The sequence below is a fragment of the Triturus cristatus genome, chromosome 2_1 (assembly GCF_964204655.1).
Source record: "Triturus cristatus chromosome 2_1, aTriCri1.1, whole genome shotgun sequence".
Lineage (NCBI taxonomy): Eukaryota > Metazoa > Chordata > Amphibia > Caudata > Salamandridae > Triturus > Triturus cristatus.
Window position 1 is genome coordinate 940,734,955 of NC_140581.1, and position 20,912 is coordinate 940,755,866.

General features: G+C 46.9%; 1 protein-coding gene across 1 annotated transcript in view; it reads left to right on the forward strand.

Annotated features, from left to right (window-relative positions):
• KDM4C (lysine demethylase 4C) overlaps positions 1-20,912 on the forward strand; it is a 1,697,337-nt gene that overhangs the window by 1,610,146 nt on the left and 66,279 nt on the right. Inside the window, exon 20 of the mRNA XM_085633463.1 lies at positions 1,573-1,692. Coding sequence (XP_085489589.1) covers positions 1,573-1,692 — 120 coding nt within the window. The remainder of the gene's footprint in view (positions 1-1,572; positions 1,693-20,912) is intronic.

Here is a 20,912-nt window from a genome sequence, read left to right on the forward strand (position 1 = left end):
GGATAGCCATACATATCACTTCCTGTTCTCGATGTCCGAAATGTAAATTAATAAAAAATACCTGGTCAGCTGCAGGCCACCCCACCATCCACTGTGCCCTCTCACCCACTTCCCTCCCAAAGATGTTCTAAAGCCAACTGAGAGAGCTCTGTCATACAAATCTGGAATTCCTTGATGACGTAGCAACCAGCGGTTATCAACTTTTGTTTCCTACTAGTGTTATGCCATTTCAGTGAATAACCAGCTTTGGAATCTGGTATACTCTAGACTATGCTAGACTCTTCCAATTAAAGCCATGCATAATATATAGAATTACAGGTGGCTAACGATCAATTACCTGCGAGGATGTTTTTCACTGAGAGTTTCCCAGAACCCCAAGGCTTTGTCAAATCTTAACAGATTTTCCCTTTTCAGTGCAGCATGAGTAAGCAGGCAATGTGACGGTTTGTTCTGTTGGCATTGCTCTTTGAAGGCACACGCGCATAAGCCTCACTATAGAGTGCTTGTCGGCTTTCTTCTAAAGGAACAGAATTACACTTTTCTTTTAAAACAGTGGCATGACCACTTTGAAATTTGTAATGGCAGCCGACAGTCAACTGAGTGACGCAGGAGATGCTCTGAAACGTCAGTACGTGACAGCTGTGTTTGAGTTTCATTAACCACAGATGCACTTGCAGTGGGTTATTGCTTTCAGAAAACCCTGTTCATGATTGTGAAAGTGTTCTGGAGGTATTATAACACTATTTGAATATGGTATTTTTTCCCCTTTCAAATAGACCAATTTATTGTCCAATTCAAATGGATTGAATTAAACCTTACTGTGCATTGTATTAAGGCTTACTTAGTTGATTTAGTCCTCAAAGGATAGTTGACCAGGTTGTGCATTTGGTTAAAATCCACTGCTCCCTTGGTTGTGTAAAAAAAAGCAAAATTTCTTCTGTTTAGTCCCTTATGCTACCCTGTCCCAGCATAAACCCTTTGCCTACTTTATTTTAGTCTTCCAAAAGATTGTCTTTTCCACAGCTTTTTTCTAAGATAATCGGGAAAATTCCATAATCTTGACCTAGTTATGACGTTTTTGTGCTACAGGCAAGGCTGGGATGATAGTCTCTGATGCCACTAGGGCAGTGTTTTACATTGAAGGCCCTGGAAGAAACTCTATGTTTTGGATCCAGTTAAAGAGTTATGCCAGCAACATTTAGTTCTAGGGATCCTCAACTGTTAAGATAATTAATAGCAGCCATTAATAGATTATGAATGTGTTAGGACATTCCAGTGCTCTACTTTTTGATTAATTCCTGCTAAACATGCATTATGGCCACAGAGTTACCTTTGTTGAGAACTTTCTTTTTTTAACAATGGCAGGTTCTTTTAAAAGAAGTATAAATGTGTAGTATTTAGACTAGCAACATAAATTGGATTAGTTCAAAACAGGAGAGTTATCTTTTAGCTGGTCAATTTTTGGATTACAAATCTATCTTCTGATTACCTTATAAACATACAACTCATCCTTTAACATGCATTTCAGATGTGTTTTGTTGACCTCCACTACATGTCTTTGTATTTCTATAGAGCAGAGACTGCCTGAAGCAAGGTCCGCCTGCAAAAGGGGAGGTTGTGCAGGTGAAGTGGCCAGACGGAGTTCTGTATGGTGCAAAATATCTTGGAAACAATGCAGTTCAAATGTATCAGGTATGTTGCCCTTATTTGTTATTATATAGTTTTGTGGAGGAAGTTCTCCATAGCATATTTACATATGACTTTTTTAACAGTGGCTAATCCCATAAATCCTATTAATTATGTTTAAATATTGTCAAAACTGCCGTCTGCATTGTGTGGTTCAGTATACCAATTACTGGTATTGTTATGCATACATTTCACATGCTCACCCTCTCAGTTCCTTGCTGCCAGCCATCTGGGTAAGTATTTGTACATTTTGTTCTCATGACTGTTTGCCTTTTTTAGGGTTCCTTGCTTCTTCCTGGAGTTAACTAGTGTAATCAGTTACAATGAATGCTAAAACTGTAGCAGCAGATATATTGCATATAGGTTATGGACCCTCATGATATCTGTCTTTTGTATCTGATCGAGACATCTAGCCGCAGATTCCTTACTTTAGAATCTCTCCCAGGATCCGGAAACTTTTTTTCCCCAACAGTACGTCTGCGCGCCGGCAGAGGACATTGAGCGACTCCGCAGCTACATCATCCCCGGATGTAACGTCAGCGGAATCCATATAACTCCACCACCGAGGCGCTGACGTCAGTTCCTTCTTTTTCGGGATTGCAACGCGAATCTGGAATAGTCTTCGTGCCATTATTGGTCCCTTCCTCGTTTCTACCTCTGGAACAGTGTGGCGAAATGTCATCTGGGTTTAAGCCCGGTCATTCTTGTGAAAGACAGATGTCGATCACTGATCCACATACTGTCTGCATATGATGTCTGGGCGAGCACCACGATTCCGTCGACTGCGGCTCCTGTCTGCGTCTCCGGCCGAATGCGTTGAAGGAACACCGCATAAAACTCTTCACAGTGCAGCTTTTGGATGAACCACAGCATCGTTTGCCTTCACCAAAACCGAGAGACAGGTTGAGGAGTCGCTCAGGAGAACAGCCGCCGCTTTCACGCCAAAGACCCATCTTACTTAAGCGTACGTTGAACGTCACCTCCCACCTCCCGGTTACGGAGACCTCTCTGGCGACCCTGCGCCTCCCTGAATACACTGAAGCCGGAGCAAGCTTCGACCAAATGAAAGAATATTATCTTTCTCATCCAGGTCTTCGCTTTCCAGGCCCAAAGAGGTGCGAAGTGCCCCAGCTGAAGCCTCGCCGGCAGGTTCGATCACACCGGGGACCTCAGAATCTGTTAGCAGATTTGACACAGCGCTGGTGCACAGCCCTCCGGGGTTCACACCTTCGGCATCGGTGTCTCTTCAGCCTGCTGCGTCAGTGGCGCCACTTGATGTGGATCCCATTGCCATATATCTTATAGGTATCTATGCTTCTAATGACATTTCAGTATGTCTTCCTGTGGTTGGCCCTGTGGGCTTCACTTGTGTGCTGCTTTTCCCCGATCTCGGAATGGGCTTTCATTTTCTGTAAGGTTCCTTTATCATGGTCTTCTCATACAATTGCCATCATACCACTTGTAGGTACTGGCTTTTCTACCCCATAAGGCCTAAAAATATTTATATATACATTCTATGTATATTTTTTGTATATTCCTTGATGCGTTATATCACGCACATTTGTCTTCTGTATTTCTTTTCTTTACACAGTGATACTGTCTATTCCGTCACTACTTCCAGTGTCGCTCACCAGTAGACAGCGCGTAAAACTGCTGTCTATCAGGATCCTGGTGACCTTTCCTGCTTCTGGGAGTCTCAACATTATGGGACAAGAACTTCTTTTATTGTGGTCTTGGTTTCCTTTCTACTGTTACCACATGGTCTGCTGTACCTTTACACTGCACTTTATGCTCTTTCACCTTTGGAGCGATCTAACACTATGCATTCCTATTCTTGCCTCCCTCTTTGGGAGTTTTATTACCTCTATTAGGCATTTTTTTCTGGCTATGATGGTTTTATAGCCATTGTCCCATCGGGGTAGAGGCGTTATCCTCCCGGCTTTGCCGCTTTTCTACTTCTTCTCTCATTAGGTTCTGTCCCTCTGGGAACAGTTCCTTTCTTTCATGCCTTACAGGCAAATAGCTGAAATATGCATCTCTCGATTGACCCTTGTATGCAGATGTTTTTATATCGCTCTATATCTTTATACATTATATATATATATATGCCTGCCAGTTTATTTCCTTATGGGTTTATTTTCTGAGAAACCCGTCTTTTGTTCCGACTGCAGCCTAGAGACTTTTTACTATGTTTTCTATGGACGCTTCTAGTCACAGCGTTTGAGATCAAGCACAGCTGCACTTGAGGTCCAGCACTGCGTTGTGCTCAGGGGTTCCTTTCACTTAAACCCTTACCGTTATTATGTTACCTTTTTTTATATTGTTTTACATGCACCTTCCTCCCCTCAGTGGCTGACATTGGGTTGTTTCTGTCTACTGTACTTCTCCATATATCTATGTTGCCATATCAGTACTTCGTACCTTTTTTTCCTGTCAATCTCCAGATTATTATTTCTCTTGTGTGGTGGCGTAAGCATACTCATACGGTTCCCCACCTTTCTTTCCTGGAGGGGACATTTGTGTCTATCAAGATACCTAGAAGTGTTTCTTAACAATAAATATTTCCATATTTTCCTTTGATTTAATTCTGCTGATGACTACAATCCCTCGAGTGCGAGTTTCTTTCTGTGTGGGACGATACACATAGAAGACGGCATTTCATTTACTGTGGGTCTTGCTCCCACTACTCTGCACCTTCTCCATTGGGTGGATGAGGTCAGATGTCAGCAAGACAGCGGCGTGCATATTTCCATATATATATGTATATTTAAATGGATTTCCTGGAGCTCTTCTTGTCTCTAGCTTTTTCTTCTTTATGGCAGCTTCATGTGAATAATTATTGTGATTGTTTCACCTTCGCTAGCATGATTCTTCTGCGATATTAAGAGATTGCTCGGTGGCATTTCAAAGGTTCTGTGATCCACATGACCTATTCAGTGTTGTAGATTTTTTCTACATTCACTTATGGCCTTGGTGGATCAATTACTGGCATTTCTTCATGCCATGAATATTTTTTCTTCACACTGTGGGTGTTATCTAATCTAACCTGTGGTTTCCTTCAGTTGTTGTCACATTATATGTCTGGGCCAGATGCTGTCGGCGTCGAAACATTCTTGTTTCTCCTGTTCCACTCTTTGGCTTTAATGTGTCAGGCAAGGCGGTATTCTGCTCCCATGGTTTTAGTGTTCAATTCTTCTGCACAGGGTTCCTTATGCAGGACTTTTGTGATTAGGTTTGATATATGCAGGACTCATATGACTAAGTGTGATATTTTTTCCCTCAGTTGTTCTTTCTCTCCGGTATGCTGGTCTTCGAACCTGGTTTATGCTACTTAAGCATTTTTTAGTAGTCTCAGTTAGCAGTCCCTCCTCCGGGATGGTATGGCTAGGGTATCTTATTCTAAAGTAAGGAATCTGCGGCTAGATGTCTCTATCAGATGAACGAGTTACTTGCCTTCAGTAACGATGTATCTGGTAGAGATAGGATCTAGCTGCAGATTCCTTACGCCTCTCCCATCATTCCTGCACTGTGAACTCTTCCTTCCCGTCCAGTATGGTGGTCCTCTTGATGGTTGTGCCTCTCTCTCGTTGGAGGTTTATGAAAACATTCAACAGGTACGTGACACATGGTGTCTATGGTCTTGGCACATAGTTCCAATAGGCCGTTTCAGTGTGTGGCTCCACGTTTTGAGCGCGGACAATAGTCATGAAGGAACTGACGTCAGCATGTTGGCAGAGGATTTATATGGACTCAGCTGACGTCGTTGACAATGTTGCTGCGGAGTTGCTCGACGCCCTCTGCCAGTACGCCGATGTCCTGAGGAGAAAAATGTTTCCGGATACAGTCTGGCGCCTGGGGAATATTCTAAAGTAAGGAATCTCTGGCTAGATCCTGTCTCTACAAGGTACAGACAGGATAAGTAATTTCTTTGTCTCTGATCCACGCCTAATTTGAAGTAATGCAAAATCATGTGCAGGGGCGAGTTGTATGCCATTTAGCACAAGAAACAGTCATGTACCTAGTCGTGGCCCCGGTCAAGGACCTCTTCCTCGGGTACGTCTGAAATACAAGTAAAAGAAGTCCAGATGGGAGTCCCACTCTGTCTGTCCCAAACCAGGGATAGATCATGCTGTCTGCACTCTAAAGGCAAGGCTTCATTCAGGGCATCCAAATCTGACCCAGTTCCACAGCTGGAGCTGGTATGGCCCGAATTTTGCAGGCCATCCTCAATTCTGCAGCAACAATAAGTCTTCCAGGAGGTAGTGCTATAGTTTTTCTGAATGATTATAGGTCTCCGTGGATCCTATGGTGCCCCCCAATCCGGCCCTTTGCAGACAGTGACTGATTTCTTTAAGCTTCTACCCAACTCTTCACCAGATTCGAGCCACACTGTCAGTCCTTTGCCACAGACCACACCAGTTCCGGTCATGCAGATATCAGCTCTGCTTCCAGAGGTGCCAATTCCAAATCCGTTATAGAATGAGGACAAGACTGACGTTTCCCCCTGCCATGCTTTATGTATGTATGTATGTATGTATGTATGTATGTATGTATGTATTGGCATTTGTAAGGCGCATAAATCACCCGTAGGTTTCATAGCGCCCGCAGAAACTCCAATGAAGAATAAGGGGTTGGATGGTGTCAAAATAACCAGGTTTTCAGAAGTTTGCGGAACTTCAGATGGTTAGCTTCAAGTCTCATAGGAAGAGGGAGAGAATTCCAGATCAAAGGGGCTATTTTAGAGAAGGATCTGTCTCCGTTTCTAACCGTCCGAACTTTGGGGACGGAGAGGAGGTGCTTACATGATGATCTAAGGGTTCTGGTCGATTGATAGGCTATGAGCTTGTTGGCGAGATATAAAGGGCCTTTTCCGTTTAATGTTTTGTGAACCAGACAACACAGTTTGAATTCGATACGCTTTTTTATAGGAAGCCAGTGTAATGATCTTAGGCTAGGCGCCGAGGATGTGCGAGACGGGAGATCAAGGACCATCCTAGCAGCGGTGTTTTGTAGAACCTGGAGCTTGTTCAGTAAGTTTTCATTAATGGATGCAAAAAGCTCATTACCATAGTCCAGGCGGCTAATAATTAGTCCCTGGACTAGGGGCAGACGGGAGGGGAGAGGGATCAATTTGAAAATCTTCCTCAGATTGCGCATAAGCCCAAAACTAGAGCGTACTATGCTATTAATATGGTCAGATATAGAGAGTTTGTTGTCCAACACTATCCCTAAATTACGGGCAGACGTTTTGGGAGGGGGGCAAGGGCCTAAGGATGGAGAACACCAGTCGTCATTCCAGAATTTATGAGCTTTTCCAAAAAGTAGAATCTCAGTTTTGTCTGCATTGAGTAACAGATAATTATTTGACATCCATTCTTTCACTGTCATCATACATTGTTGGAATCTGAGTTTGACATTGATGGGATCGGATCCAAGTGTGATGAGGATTTGAGTATCGTCGGCATAGGATACGGTTTCAAAACCATATGCTTTGATTAACCTAGCCAATGGAGACACATAGAGATTAAAGAGCGTGGGGCTTAATATGGAGCCCTGAGGTACGCCCTTATCTACTTCCTGATCATGAGAGGAGAATTTGTCGACTTGAACTTTAGAGCTACGTCGGGTCAGGAAACTTTTAATCCACATTAAAGCTGAGCCTTCGACACCCGCCTCCTCAAGGCGTTTTAGAAGAATACTATGTGAGACGGTGTCGAAGGCAGCGGACAAATCGAGTAAAACCAAGATGGAAGGCTGTTTTGCATCGAGGGCTAGTCTTATATTATCTACCATTTCGATAAGAGCAGTTTCCGTGCTGTGAAATGCTCTGAATCCAGACTGAGAGGGATCAAACAGTTTGTTGGATTCTAAGTGTTTAATAAGTTGGAAGTTGACCAGAGATTCCAGGACCTTTCGAAACAAGGGAAGGAGGGAGAGGGGCGGTAGTTCAAGGGCAGATTTGGGTCGGCAGAAGGTTTTTTCAAAATGGGTCTGATAATGGCTTTCTTCCAGTGAGTAGGCACGGTCGATTGAGAGAGAGTAAGATTAAGTGTTCTAGTCAAGTAAGGAACGATGATAGGAGCAACTTTAGAGATAATAGAGGAGGATGCCGGATCAGTGGGTGAGCCAGAGGTAATTCTAGACAGTGTTGATGTTACATCGAGTTCAGTAAATGAATGAAAGTCCTTCAAGATGGTCGATGGAGTGTGCGGAATGACACTTATTGGCTGCTTGCGGGGTGGGTCAGTGGGAACGGGGTTAACAAAAGTTTTATAAATATCATTTACTTTGTTATAAAAGAAAGAGTATTGACCCACTCGTGAGAAGCGATAGTGGCAGGTAGACAGGACACAGGACTGGAGAATTCTTTGTCTATTTTATAGAGTTCTCTATGAGAATTAGCTGCCTGATCTATCCTAGTTCCCAGATAGACTTTTTTAGCAGAAGCGATGTCCCTCATATATTGGCAGTGACACTACCAAATAAAAGAAATTCAGCACTCCCAAGATGATGCACTTGGTAAAGCAGGAAGAAACACTTGGAAAGGAGACTCAGCACTCACAAAATGAGGCAAATCAAAAGGCAGTTTCAAAATAAAGCTTGGAATTTTAGTAATGCAACACACTCTAACAGAAAGACTTTCCCAGATGTGAAATGAATCTGGTAAAACTACATGCAAATGTTTATAGATATATATGTGTGCTCAAGCAAGTAATAATAAAACACTCACAAGTAATCAAATGCACACAATAAGACATAAGCAGATAATAATGTCCGTCCAATGCAAGAAAGGAGCGACGTCAAATGCAAAGAATAAGCACTGTCCAATGAAAGACTCAAATATAAAGAGCATGTATACACAACATGAAAACATCACAGAGCGATGAACCTTATACATCACCTATTGAGTTGAAAACAACATTCTGGTCAGCTTCACTGGGAAGCCCTTGTCAGTCATCCAGAAGTCTCAAGGGGACAGCTAAAATTTCCCTGTGACGGTGCTTCCACCCCATGAGTGAGCTTCGGTCTGCTTTCCAAAACTACCTGTCTTTAATACCTTTTCTAACACGGAGAGAGACTTCTAGAAATCCCCCCCTCCCTTCATCTATTGCAAAACTAAGGCTGACCATACTGGTCTGTTTCGAGGTCAAGACGGAAGCTCGCCAACCCTCTGTGTTTTGACTCTGAGACAGAGAAGTACATTCATCTCTCGCTTTAAAACGCACATCACACACTTTCTGTTCCAGCAAGGCTGTTTTACTCTATGCTGAGAAGAAAGAAAACATCCCACTCTTGAAGCTGCAAGAAGGCACAAAATGAAATCATGCAAGAACACAAAAATTATGTACATTTAAAATGGATTAAAACACATTGAGTCAAAGGCCACCACAAGCTCTCAATGCACGTAAATGCATATAGCATTACACCCCCTTGTTAAACTTTAGGATGGACTGTAGTTAACCCCTTGAGTGCCCCGCCCTTTCCACGCCCTGTGCCGGGCGTTTCATTAGCGGGCGGGGCTCATGACGAGATAGTCTCGTCATCGGCACAGCGCAACCGCGGCCCATGACGAGACCATCTCGTCATGGGCACTCAAGGGGTTAAACCTCCAAAATGAGAATTGGTATTTACACCACACCTGAGACCATTTAAAATGAAATTGTACTCTACATTTGGGGTCCCTACTCTGGAAAGCCTCCTTTGCTGTTGGTGTGTGTAGGTCAGCAGAAGTGATGGAACTGCAGTTACCATCACTGGAAACTAAGGCTTACCTCCTTACTGATACTTTGCAAACTGCCTGTTTAACTTCAGAGCCAATGCTACATTTCAGTGAGAGCTTGACAGACACACTAACTGTGACATGGTTGAAATCTTGTTCAGCACTGCTGGTAAGTAACCCCATCACTAGGTGCCGTTGGCTTGTTCTGATGGATACTTCTACCTGCAGAATCCTCAACTGTAGAACATCCCTCAGGTGTTAGACTGGATCTGGGAAACCTCGATGCCACCAGTAGAGAGTGCTAGACTCAGTTGGAACCAGAAGTGACGTCAGTTGACAGCCCCAAGTCCATAACGCTCCTGTTCCAGCGCATCAACATCAGTTCCCTATTTTCCGTGCCTTTGCGGATCCGGAGCTTTGAATACTGAGGAGTTTTGTCCTCACACCAAAAAAATCTAAGCAGTACTAATGTCTCCACCTAAGAAATCGGGATTTACGCCCTGTAGGAATTGTGAGGGACAGATGTCCATCATAAACCCCCATTCCATCTGTCTGTGATGCTTGAGTTCGGATCATGACACAAAATCTTGCTCTTCCTGTTTTAGCATGAATCCAAAGGCCATCAAGGAGCAGCGGGCCAAGCTCTTTATGGTTCGGGCCAGGGACAATCATCGAAGCCAAAAACATTCTCAATGCCGTTCCCTTTCTCAATCTTCCTAGCCCACCCAACGGAGGACACATCATAAGGAATGCAAAAAGTCCTGCACTAGGACCGACTCCGGACGGACCTCCATCACGCCTGGAGCATGTACCTTTCAGGGCCACGGGTCCCCTCCTTTCCGACGCCAGGCTTAGATCCATTGGCGTTCCTCTCTGCCATGGACAACATTTTTGTGAAGGCATTGACCTCACATAGAACCCTCTCAGTCTGTTCGTGCTGTTTCAGCTGACACTACACCTTCGGATATGGCGCCTCAGTCCTGCTTTCATCCAGCACTCCAATACTCTGCACTTCAACCGTTATCATGGCCAAAACCGCTGCCTCTGCCGCCGCTACCACCATTGCCACCGAATGCGGGGTTAGCAGCGCCACACATAAACAGCGAACCTCGCCTTCACTCCTGTAAGGAGCACAGAGGCTGCTTGATGAGGAGGCTTACAGAACATGCCTGCATACACTTTTTTGGTACAGACTCTGACTCTGCAATGCCTTCTTTATGAAAGCTAAGGGAGGATACCCTGCAGGTTTTTTCTGGGCTTTTTATTGGCTAGTGGCCTGGATACTTTTCTTGAAGTGGCCATGGAATTCCCAGTTGGTCCACCCTCACCTGAAGTGGTGTCTCGGCATTAAATTATGTTGAAGGCTGCAGAGGTCTTGAATCTGCAGCTTCCATCAACTGAACCGAAAACAAATGTCCTCACAGAGGTTTTATTGCCATCCTTGACTACATCGGAACTCTTGTTGCCTCTCAATGAGGAGTTGCTGGCTCCTGTCCTGGCAGCTTGGGAGTAGCCATCATCAACACCGGCAGTCGACAGTCTTGCTGCTCTAAGGTACCACTCCGTATTGGGCAAACAAACAATTATGGCCTTGAAATCATTAAATGGCAATTTTCTTATTGCCATATATAATCGTGCGTTATGGGACATGGCCCATATGATGCTGCCACCTATCCTTCCAGACCTGAAAGACCATTTTCAGGAGGTTATCGCCGATAGTCTCAAAACACTTCCCACCACATTATTAAATCGGTTCTCGTCTTGGCTGATTCTGAGGCCCTTGCCATGGGCACCTGTCTCCATCCATCTCCATGCTTGACTCCGAACTTCTACTTTCTTTTCTGACATTTACTCCATTCTAATGGATTTTCCTTTTGACGGAGTATGCCTCTTTGATGACAAGTTAGATTTGGCGTTGGAACAGTTTTTAAAGTGTCTGAAAGAGACATCTAGCCACTGATTCCTTACCGTAGAATCTCCCAGGTGTCAAGACTGGATTGGGAAGATTTTCTTCGAGCAAAACCCTTGCCTGCCGGTAGGTGGCGTTGGTCGGCTCCGCGTGACGTTGTCGTCACCTCCATTGTGATGTCCGCGTCATCTATATAGCACCACCTCAGCGCACTGATTTTATTTATTTATGGCATTTATAAAGCGCTCTGTAACCCTACGGGCATCCTGGCGCTGTGTACATAGCTGAGAACTCTGTGCATCAGGGAGGAACATGGGGGGACAGCTTATGAGTCTAGATGGTTAAGTTTTAGGAAAAAGCCAGGTTTTCACCTTTTTTCGGAAGGCCATCAATTCATCTGTTTTTCTGATATCAATAGGTAGTCTGTTCCACAGATGTGCCGCCGCTATACTAAAGGCTCTCCCACCACAGGTGGCTTTCCTGATCCTTAGGATATCGATGAGGTTGGAAAAGGAGGATCGAAGGGACCGAGTGGGTTCGTACCACTCAAATTTATTTTGAAGTGGACGAGGGCCCATCCCATGTACTGCTTTGAAGACAGTACATAGGGATTTAAAAAGGATCCTCTGGTGTATAGGTAGCCAGTGAAGATCTGCCAAGGCAAGGGTAGTGGAGGCTCTTTGCCCTCGAGAGAGAGTCAGTTTGGCCGCAGCTGCCTGAATGGTCTGAAGTCTAGAGATCAAGTAGGCAGGGGACTCCAGTAACAGAGAGTTACAGTAATCTAGGCGACTGAGGATGGTGCTTCTTACTATAGTGGCTCTAACCTGTGTTGGTAGAAGAGGCAGCAGCTTACGCAGTCCTCTTATTAGAGCAAAGCAGCTACCTACCTGCTTGTTGACGTTAGTCTCAAGACTCAGATTTTCATTAAAACTGACTCCGAGGTTCCTTACTGACTTTACCGGGGTTAACGATTCCCTAGGCTCCAGCGGCCAGAAGTCCAAAGGTAGACTTCTGGTGATTCTGCCTGCTTTGCATTATTTCAGTTTTATCACTGTTGAATTGCAAAGAGTTCTGTTTGAGCCATGATGCCATTTCCCGCATACAGGTGTGAAAAGTTTCGAGTGAGTCTGCCTGAGCGCCGTCAAGGGAGATCATCAGCTGCGTGTCATCCGCATAGTTGACCACGCTGATGCCGTGAGTCTTGATGATGCCCATCAGGGGTTGCATGTAAATATTAAAAAGTATTGGACTAATTGCGGACCCCTGTGGGACCCCGAAAGGAACTGGAGCAAACTCTGACTGGTACGGAGGAATTGCTACTGCCTGCCATCTGTCTGTTAGATAGGAGTGAAACCAGCCAAGCGCAGCTCCCCCGACTCCGATGTTCTGCAGTCTGGTCAGCAGAATGTCATGGTTCACTGTATCGAAAGCGGCGGACAGGTCAAGCAGGATTAAATTTGCTGATTCTCCCCTGTCCGCCCGCATTCGTAGGTCGTCCAATACCGTCGGCAAGGCTGACTCGGTCCCATGAGCAGGTCTAAAGCCGAATTGCTCCTCCTCCAAGATGCTGTTAGTTTCCAGGAAGAGGGCCAGGCCTCTGCTGACCAGCCGTTCCATGATCTTAATTGGGTAAGGCAAGAGTGATATGGGTCTGTAGTTTTTATGGCAGCTTGGGTCGAGATTAGATTTTTTCAGCAGGGGAGTAACGACTGCTAATTTCCAGTCCTTTGGTACAATGCCAGTGTTGAAAGACTGCATGCACAGCTGTCGAAGTACTGGGAAAAACTCGTTCCCAAATTCCTTTATTATTTTGTGCGGGAGGGGGTCCAGCGGGGATCCTGAAGTTGTATTGAGGGCTGTCTTCGCAAATTCAAATTCTGTCGGGGTTTCGAAATATTCCAAGGTGGCCCTTGGCGTGATGTCAGTTCTTTTCTTTCTGCACCAACCAGCGCAGATGCCGGAAGAGAGCTACCCTCTGTCACTTTTTGGGAGGCTTTTTTTTTGACAATTTGTCAAATATTTTTCATCATGTAGGTTTTTCCAACATGTCAAAGAAGACTTCTGGATTCAAACCGTGCGGTGCCTGCCACTGCGCCATGTTGGTGACAGATGCACACCCGATTTATCTTTGGTTCCTGGAGCGCGACCACGACTTGAAGTTGTGCTCCAACTGCTGGGCCATGGCTCCAAAATCTTTGAGGGAGCAGTCCCTAAAGCTGCGCCTGCGGCCCGGCGCTCAGCACTGTGTCTTGCGCCCTAGAGGTCTCGTTCTCGATCCCAGTCAAGACGAAGATGCGGGCTTCGCTCCAGGAGTCCTACGTCCTTGTCCTCCCACTCAGTCATCAGGTAGGTCAGGTAAAAGGCATAAGAAACACAAGAAGTCGAAGCGTGCCTTGACTTCTACCCATCCGTTAGCTGATGCGACGGAGGAGCCTCTACTCTCTAGGTCTCATTCTGCGGAACCTGTGCCTGGGTCGGCTCTGCACTTCCCTGCTTTCCAGGGAGCTAGTGCATCCCCTGCCCACCTCAAATTATTTTATGATGCCATGAGCCTCATATTTGGGTGCTCTGACCACCCCAGGTCGCCTTTGGGCCCTGGAGGCTCAAAGGGGGTTCCATTAGGTTCCACGCCTGCAGCTCGGATGCCAATGTCCCCCCATGTATTTGGTAATGGATGCCGGTCGTGCCAATGAGTGCTTCCCAGCGCCAGTCCGTCACAGTGACTCCTGACTCTACCTGAAACCCCCGGCAGCACCAGCTCCATTCTTTTCCCAATAACGCTGAACCGGATCAGCATCTGGGACCGATAACACCCTTAGGCCCTAGGTCAGTTCCTCAACCTTATTTTGAAGGGCTAGGAATGGAGGAAGATTGGGAGGAGTCACTGGACCTTTTGCAAGACCAGCCTGAACACGAAATGGAGTGGTATAAGGAATTGGGTGAAGCCAGTGTACTGGATACCTCTACAGATTCTGGCCTGCTTTCTCACCCTACCGTGGCTATGGAGGATGGCGCTTCACATGCTATGGTGATGAGAAGAGAAGCTGAGGTCCTGGACTTTCAGCTCCCTTCGGTGGAGTCAAGACTACCATCTTGGCGAAGGTCTTGCAGCCAGGTGTCTCCTTCTCTGAACCCCTCCTGCTATTCAGTGAGACCTTGACTGATGCCCTTTTGGTAACCTGGTCCAAGACCAGCACAGGGGCTACTGTGAATAGGACAATCATCCACAATCATTGCCCTTCACCAAGTGACCTAAGTTTTCTCACCAACCACCCTACTTTGAGTGCGTAGGGGACCAATCCTCTACCTCACACGGCACGTTCCTTTCCGCACCCCCATACAGGTAATCCAAGAGGCTTGCATTGCTGTCATTGAACATGCATACCCATTAGGCCGTTATTCCCACTGCCTGTGGGAAACGGTTGTGCAAGTGCTGCCACAGGTCTCGTAGAAGGCCCAGGTCATCCTCTCCCAAGTGGTATCAGACCGGAGAGATGTGGCAAAGTTCACCCTTTGTTGTGGGCTTGACACAACTGACTTGCTGGACAGAGCGTTGCCATTGACGGTGGCTGTTCGATCTCACACCTGGCTTTTCAGGGGCTGTCCAGGCTTCCCTCTTGGACATGCCCTTTGATGGCACCTGTCTCTTCAGAGACAAAGTCGACATGGCCCTAGAGGGCTTAAGGACTCACGGGCTACGGCCAAGTCCTTGGGCCAATCAGTGGCCACACACCCCGTTTGTTTTTTGCCCCTTTCGTGCCTCCAGAAAGGGCTTTCAGCCACACAAGACATATCCCAGCCACAAGACAGCGCAAGTTCAGGAACCTCTGCGCAGCCTTGGGCGCTGCTCTTCCCCCCCCCCCCCCCATGCGTCGGGCAGCCAGAGGTTTAATGAATCCACCACCACCCCTTCTCCCTCAGCCTCCAAACCCCGCTAGTCTGGCCCTTCAAGATCAGGGGTGGCCAGCTGGTGGCAGGATCAGCCATCACCTGCTCCACTGACAAAACAGCACGTCAGACTGGTGGGTTCTTCAGATAGTCTGAAGGGGCTACTCCCTCCCCTTTAAGACAACCACTTCCTCAATGGCTCTAGCTTACGACCAACTGACGGAGGATCACCTGGCTTAGCTTCAGGAGAAAGTCATGACTCTCTTGGCCAAGGGAGCCATAGAGAGGCTTTCGGCACCAGAATTAGACTGTGGCTGCTATTGCTGCTACTTTCTGGTCCCAAAGAAGGAAAAGGGCCTGCGCCCTAATCTAGATCTGCAAGCCCTCAACTACCTCCTCAAGAAAGAAAGGTTCAAGATGCTCACTGTAGCTCAGGTATAGATTGCCCTGGACCCAGGAGACTGGATGGTAGCTTTGGACTTGCAGGACACCTATTTTCACATTCCCATTCTGCCTACCCATCATCGCTACGTGTAGTTTACGGTAGGCCACAAGCACATTCATTTCAATGTGCTCCCCTTTGACCTTATCAGCGCCCCTCAAGTGTTCACCAAGGTGATGGCAGTGGCTACAGCTCATCTTCGCAGATCAGGGGTGCCAGTCTTCCCCAACTCGACAACTGGCTTTTGAAGGCGAGTTTACCCTATGCTGTCGTCTCCCACCTCCAGACTACAGCGAACATTCTGCACTCGCTGGGTTCTCTGTCAATGTGCCGAAGTCACGCCTGACTCTCTCGGAGTCTCCTTTTCATTGGAGCTGTTCTGAATATGGTGCAGTTTAGTGCCTATCCTCCTGAATGGCGAGTCCAGGATTTTCAGGCTATGATATTGATGTTTCAGCCTCTATCCTGGATTTTGGTGAGAATGACTGAGGCCACTGGGCCTCCTGCATCCTTCTAGTGACCCATGCCAGATGGCATATACGGGCTCAGCAGTAGGAATTAAAGTTCCACTGGGCAAAGCATCAGTGGAAACTCTCCAACATAGTCCATATCTTGGAGAGAACTGCACAGGACCTGCAGTGGTGGTTAACAGACAGCGATTGGGTCAAAGGCAGACCCCTCTCCCTTCTCCAACCAGACTTCCCATTTGGTGACAGATGCATCAACCATGCGATTAGCCGGCCATCTGGGAGAGGTGGAGATCAGAGGACTCTGGTCTCATGCGGAATCTGGACTCCACATCAGTTTGCTGGAGCTCCAAGCGATTTGCTTGACATTGAAAGCCTTTCTTCTGTCAATCAAGGGAAAGCTGGTTCAAGTGTTTATGGACAAACCACCGCCATGTGGTACTGCAACAAACAGGGTGCCATGGGGTCATGGACCCTTTGGCAAGAGGCCCAGCATCTCTGGACATGCCTGGAACAGCAGGGTATTTCCCTGATGGTTCAACACCTGGCAGGATCTCTGAATTCTGGGGCTGAAGAACTCAAACGTCAGTGCCTAGCAAGTAAATGTCATCCTCATCCGGAGGTGGTACAAGGTCTCTTTCAGCAGTGGTAAGATCTGTTCGCCTCTGCCGAGAACACGCAATATCTAGAGTTTTATGCGCAGGAGTTTCCAAGACAGCACTCCCTCGGCAAGGCTTTTCTTCTCCAGTGGAGCTCAAATCTCCTATATGGCTTTCTGCCAATACCACTCCTTTCCGGAGTGCTCACGAAGATCAGGAGTGATGAGCCCAAGTCATTCTTGTGGCTGCGGACTGGGCAGGGAGTGTCTGGTATCCCGAGCTTCTCCAACTGAGTATCGATCGTCCAATCAGGCTGCCCTTTCGGGAGGATCTTCTGTCGCAGCAGCTGGGGAGCGTCCTCCATCTGAACCTGTCAGCTCTAAGCCTTCTTGCGTGGAGATTGAGCGGCAACAGTTAACAGCATTCTGTCTTCCTCCCAGAATCTGTAATGTTTTGGCACTCAGGCGTCCCTCTACCAAGATTGGGTACGCCTGCTGGTGGCACAAATTTGTAAAATATTGTTCAGAAAGATCTATTGATCCTCTTTCTGCTTCCCCCTCTCATGTTCTACTCTTTATTTTGACCCTTGCCCTGCTGGGCTCTGCTTTGGGCATGCTCAAAGGGTACCTCTCAGCCCTGTCTGACATCTTGAGGCTGCCAGACCAACCCTCTTTATTTAAATTCCCCTATTTTAAATGGATTTCCTAAAGGGTTTGTACATACGTTTCCACCTGCCCCTTTCATCATGCCTCAGTGGGACCTTAATTTGGTTCTCACCTTCCTGATATGTGCTCCGATCAAACCTCTGCACAACTGCCCCCTCCTGCAGATTACCATCAAAGCAGCCTTTTTAGTGGCTGTAATTTCTGCCACAAGGGTGAGCGAATTGCAGGCTCTTTCATATAAGCCTCCTTACCTCACCATTTTCCCTGATAAACTGGTACTTCGCACTAGAGCCTCTTTGCTACCGAAAGTAGGACCGCCATTTCATGTGGGCCAATCTCTCACCTTGCATACCCTCTAAGTTCCTCCACACCCCTCTAAAGAAGAGGAGCAACTCCACTGTCTGGACCCAAAAAGAGCATTATCATTCTACCTTGACCGCAGAAAAGAGTTACGGGTGGACGACCAGCTCTTTGTGAGGTGCATGGACGTTGTCAATTCCACGCTCCCCACAAGGGTCCTGCGGTGCACAAGAGGACTATCTCACGCTCGTCGTCCTCTGCATCAAAATTTGTTACGCTCTGGCCAAGACGCAGCCTCCTGAAGGCTTAAGAGCTCATTCCACCAGAGCGAAGGCTGCTACCACGACATTGCAATGTGAAGTTCCAGTCCTCAACATTTGTCAGGCATCAACGTAGCCCTCACTGCATACATAGACGAAGCACTGCAGCCTGGACAGTCAAGTCCGCTTGGGCGGACTTTATGGATGCTCTGTCCTGCAGGACTTCCTGGTCTATACTCGTCCACTGTCCTTCCTGCTGGGATGGTATTGCTTGGGTATCTAATCTAAGGTAAGAAATCTGCGCCTAGATGTCTCCACCACATGGACATGTTAATTACCTTCGATAACGCCTTATCTGATAGAGACACAATTTAGCTGCAGATTCCTTACTGACTTTCCCATCCTCCCCGCACTACGGCAGGTTTATAGTGTTGGGATGATCATTTTAAGGGCACTAGTTGTTCAAAACACACCAGTGTCAGTGCACTCTGCGTTTCTGTCGTGGAATGTAGTGAAAGTAGCTGACCGCGCGCTGAGGTGGCGCCTATATAGGTGATGCGGACGTCAGAACGACGCTGTCACGCAGAGTCGGCCGACGCCACCTACCGGTTCGCAAGGGTATTGCTCAAAGTAAAATCCTCCGGATCCAGTCTGACGCCTGTGAAGTTCTAAGGTAAGGAATCTGCAGCTAGATGTCCCTACCAGATAAGCCTCTACTTCAGGTAAGTAAATTGTCCGTCAAGGGCCATGGCACATTCAGTGGGGTTTCAACTGCCACCAACAAATAAGGATTTTCGGTCCTTTTACCGCTTTTGTGGCTTTAGAAGAGGGTCCTTCAGTTCAAAGAAATTTCAGCCACCCCATCAAGATTCTCGTTCAGCTATACAGGGGTCGTGCTAAAGGATGAGGCCATGGATCTCCCTTGCAACCTTCCTCCTCTTCCTCCCCTGCGCTTCAGGGGGAGCAACTCTAGTTTGTCCCTCCAACCGAACAAGGAGCCTGTTGAGGAGCGGTTGTCCCATTTTCTTTCAGCCTGGAAGGCCATTACTTCAGACCAGTAGGTTTTGCAGATTATAGAAAAAGGGCTACACCCTTCCTTCAAGTTCCTCCTTCCATTCCACCTCCTCCCTCTTCCCCACCTCCCGATCATTTGACCTACTTCAGCAAGATGTACCGACTCTCCTTCTGAAAGGAGCAGTGACGTTATTGCCAGACAAGGAAATGTGTCAAGGCTGTTAGTATTTTACTTCCTGTTGCCCTAGAAGGATGATGGCCTGCATCCCATTCTAGATCTCAGGAGCTTGAATTTCTTCCTCAAAAATCAGCTTATGTTGTTGACCCTTGCTTGAATTCTACTGACGTTGGAGACTGGATGATCTCTCTGGACCTGCAGTATGCATACTTCCACATCCCTATCCAGTGGTGGCTTCTATGCACTACCAGTTTGCGTTACCTGCCTTTGGACTGACATCAGCACTTCTAACCTACCCACGGTAATGGCAGTGGTTGCAACCCATCTAGATGCCTGGACAACTGACTCCTCAAAGCCAACTCTCCAGAGATGGCATTGTGCAACCTGCGGGTGATGTCTGTTGTTTGACCAGGGATTTTCAATCAACGAGTCCAAATCTCACCTGCGGCCACCCCAGCGACTCCAGTTCATAGGCTCAGTACTGGATACCACCCTTCTTCGCACCTTCCCCCTTCTGCAAGAGATAACAGGCATGCAGAAAATGGTTCTACTTATCCAGTCCAGTGCGAAGATTCCAGTCCTGAGAATCCTGCGATATTCCTAGGTCTGCGGGCTTCCTGCATTCTGCTAGTCATGCACATGCTCACTTTGGCGCATGAGGGCCCTGCAGTGGTGCCTCCTCAGACAGTGGCTAAAGTATGGGATCCATCTGTCTGATTCCATAATAATCCCTCCCAACGCTGCGGCGGATGTGAATTGGTCGGGGAACAAGGTGAACCTAACCTATGGGATGGCCTTTACTCCTCCGGCCGTTACTACAGTAGTGATGAATGCTTCCACCCCAGTGTGGGGCACTCATCTGGAGGTCAGGGGGGTCTGGTCTCCAGAGAAGTAGGTTCTTCACATCAACCTGCTAGAATTGCAGGCAATAAGGCTGGCTCTCAAGGCCTTACTCTCATCCATCTTGGATCAGTCCATACAGAACTTGATGGACAGCACAACTGCAATGTGGTTTTTAAACAAGCATAGGAGAGTAGGGTCTCAACTCCTTTGTCTGGAGGCTTTGAGACTATAGTCTTGGGCACACCACCAAGGGATCTGGCTCACCACCAATCACCTTGGGGGGTGTCTGAATGACAGAGCCTACAGCCTGAGCGGGAGTGATCTTGCCGACCACGAGTCACGTGTTCTGCCGGAGGTAGTCCAGAACATCTTCGCCCAGGGGGTCACTCCTCAGTTGGATTTATTTGCCTCTTTGAAATGATAAGTACCAGCAATTCTGCACTCTCCAGTATCCGCCGAGAGCAGCCTTGGGGACAAATTTCAGTTGAGGTGGAACTTTTGCTACATTATGCGTTTTACCCCATATCCTTGATTCCCCTGGTTCTGCGGAAGATTGACCAAGACCAGGACCAAGTCATTCTTACAGCCCTGGCTGAAGTGGATGTGGTATTATTCTTTATTTTTTTTTACAAATATTTTTAATATTTCGTTTGCTTACTTTGTATCTTAAATATAGCCAGAAGAACATCACAACAGCAAAAACAACTTGCGTCGCATGAGGTACATTCCAGTAAGACCTTTTCTTAGCCGCTCTGACATTAATTATTGAGTAACTACCTTTATCTCCACGATTGAGTAACCCCAACAGTAGATCCCATCTATATGTTTGTAAAAGATTTGGCATATGTTTAATATTTTGGGGCATCAGTGTGTTTGGTGTTGTGAGGTGTGATTACTGGTGTGTCGGCTAGTAGGTCTAGCCCGTAGTAACGTCTCCATGG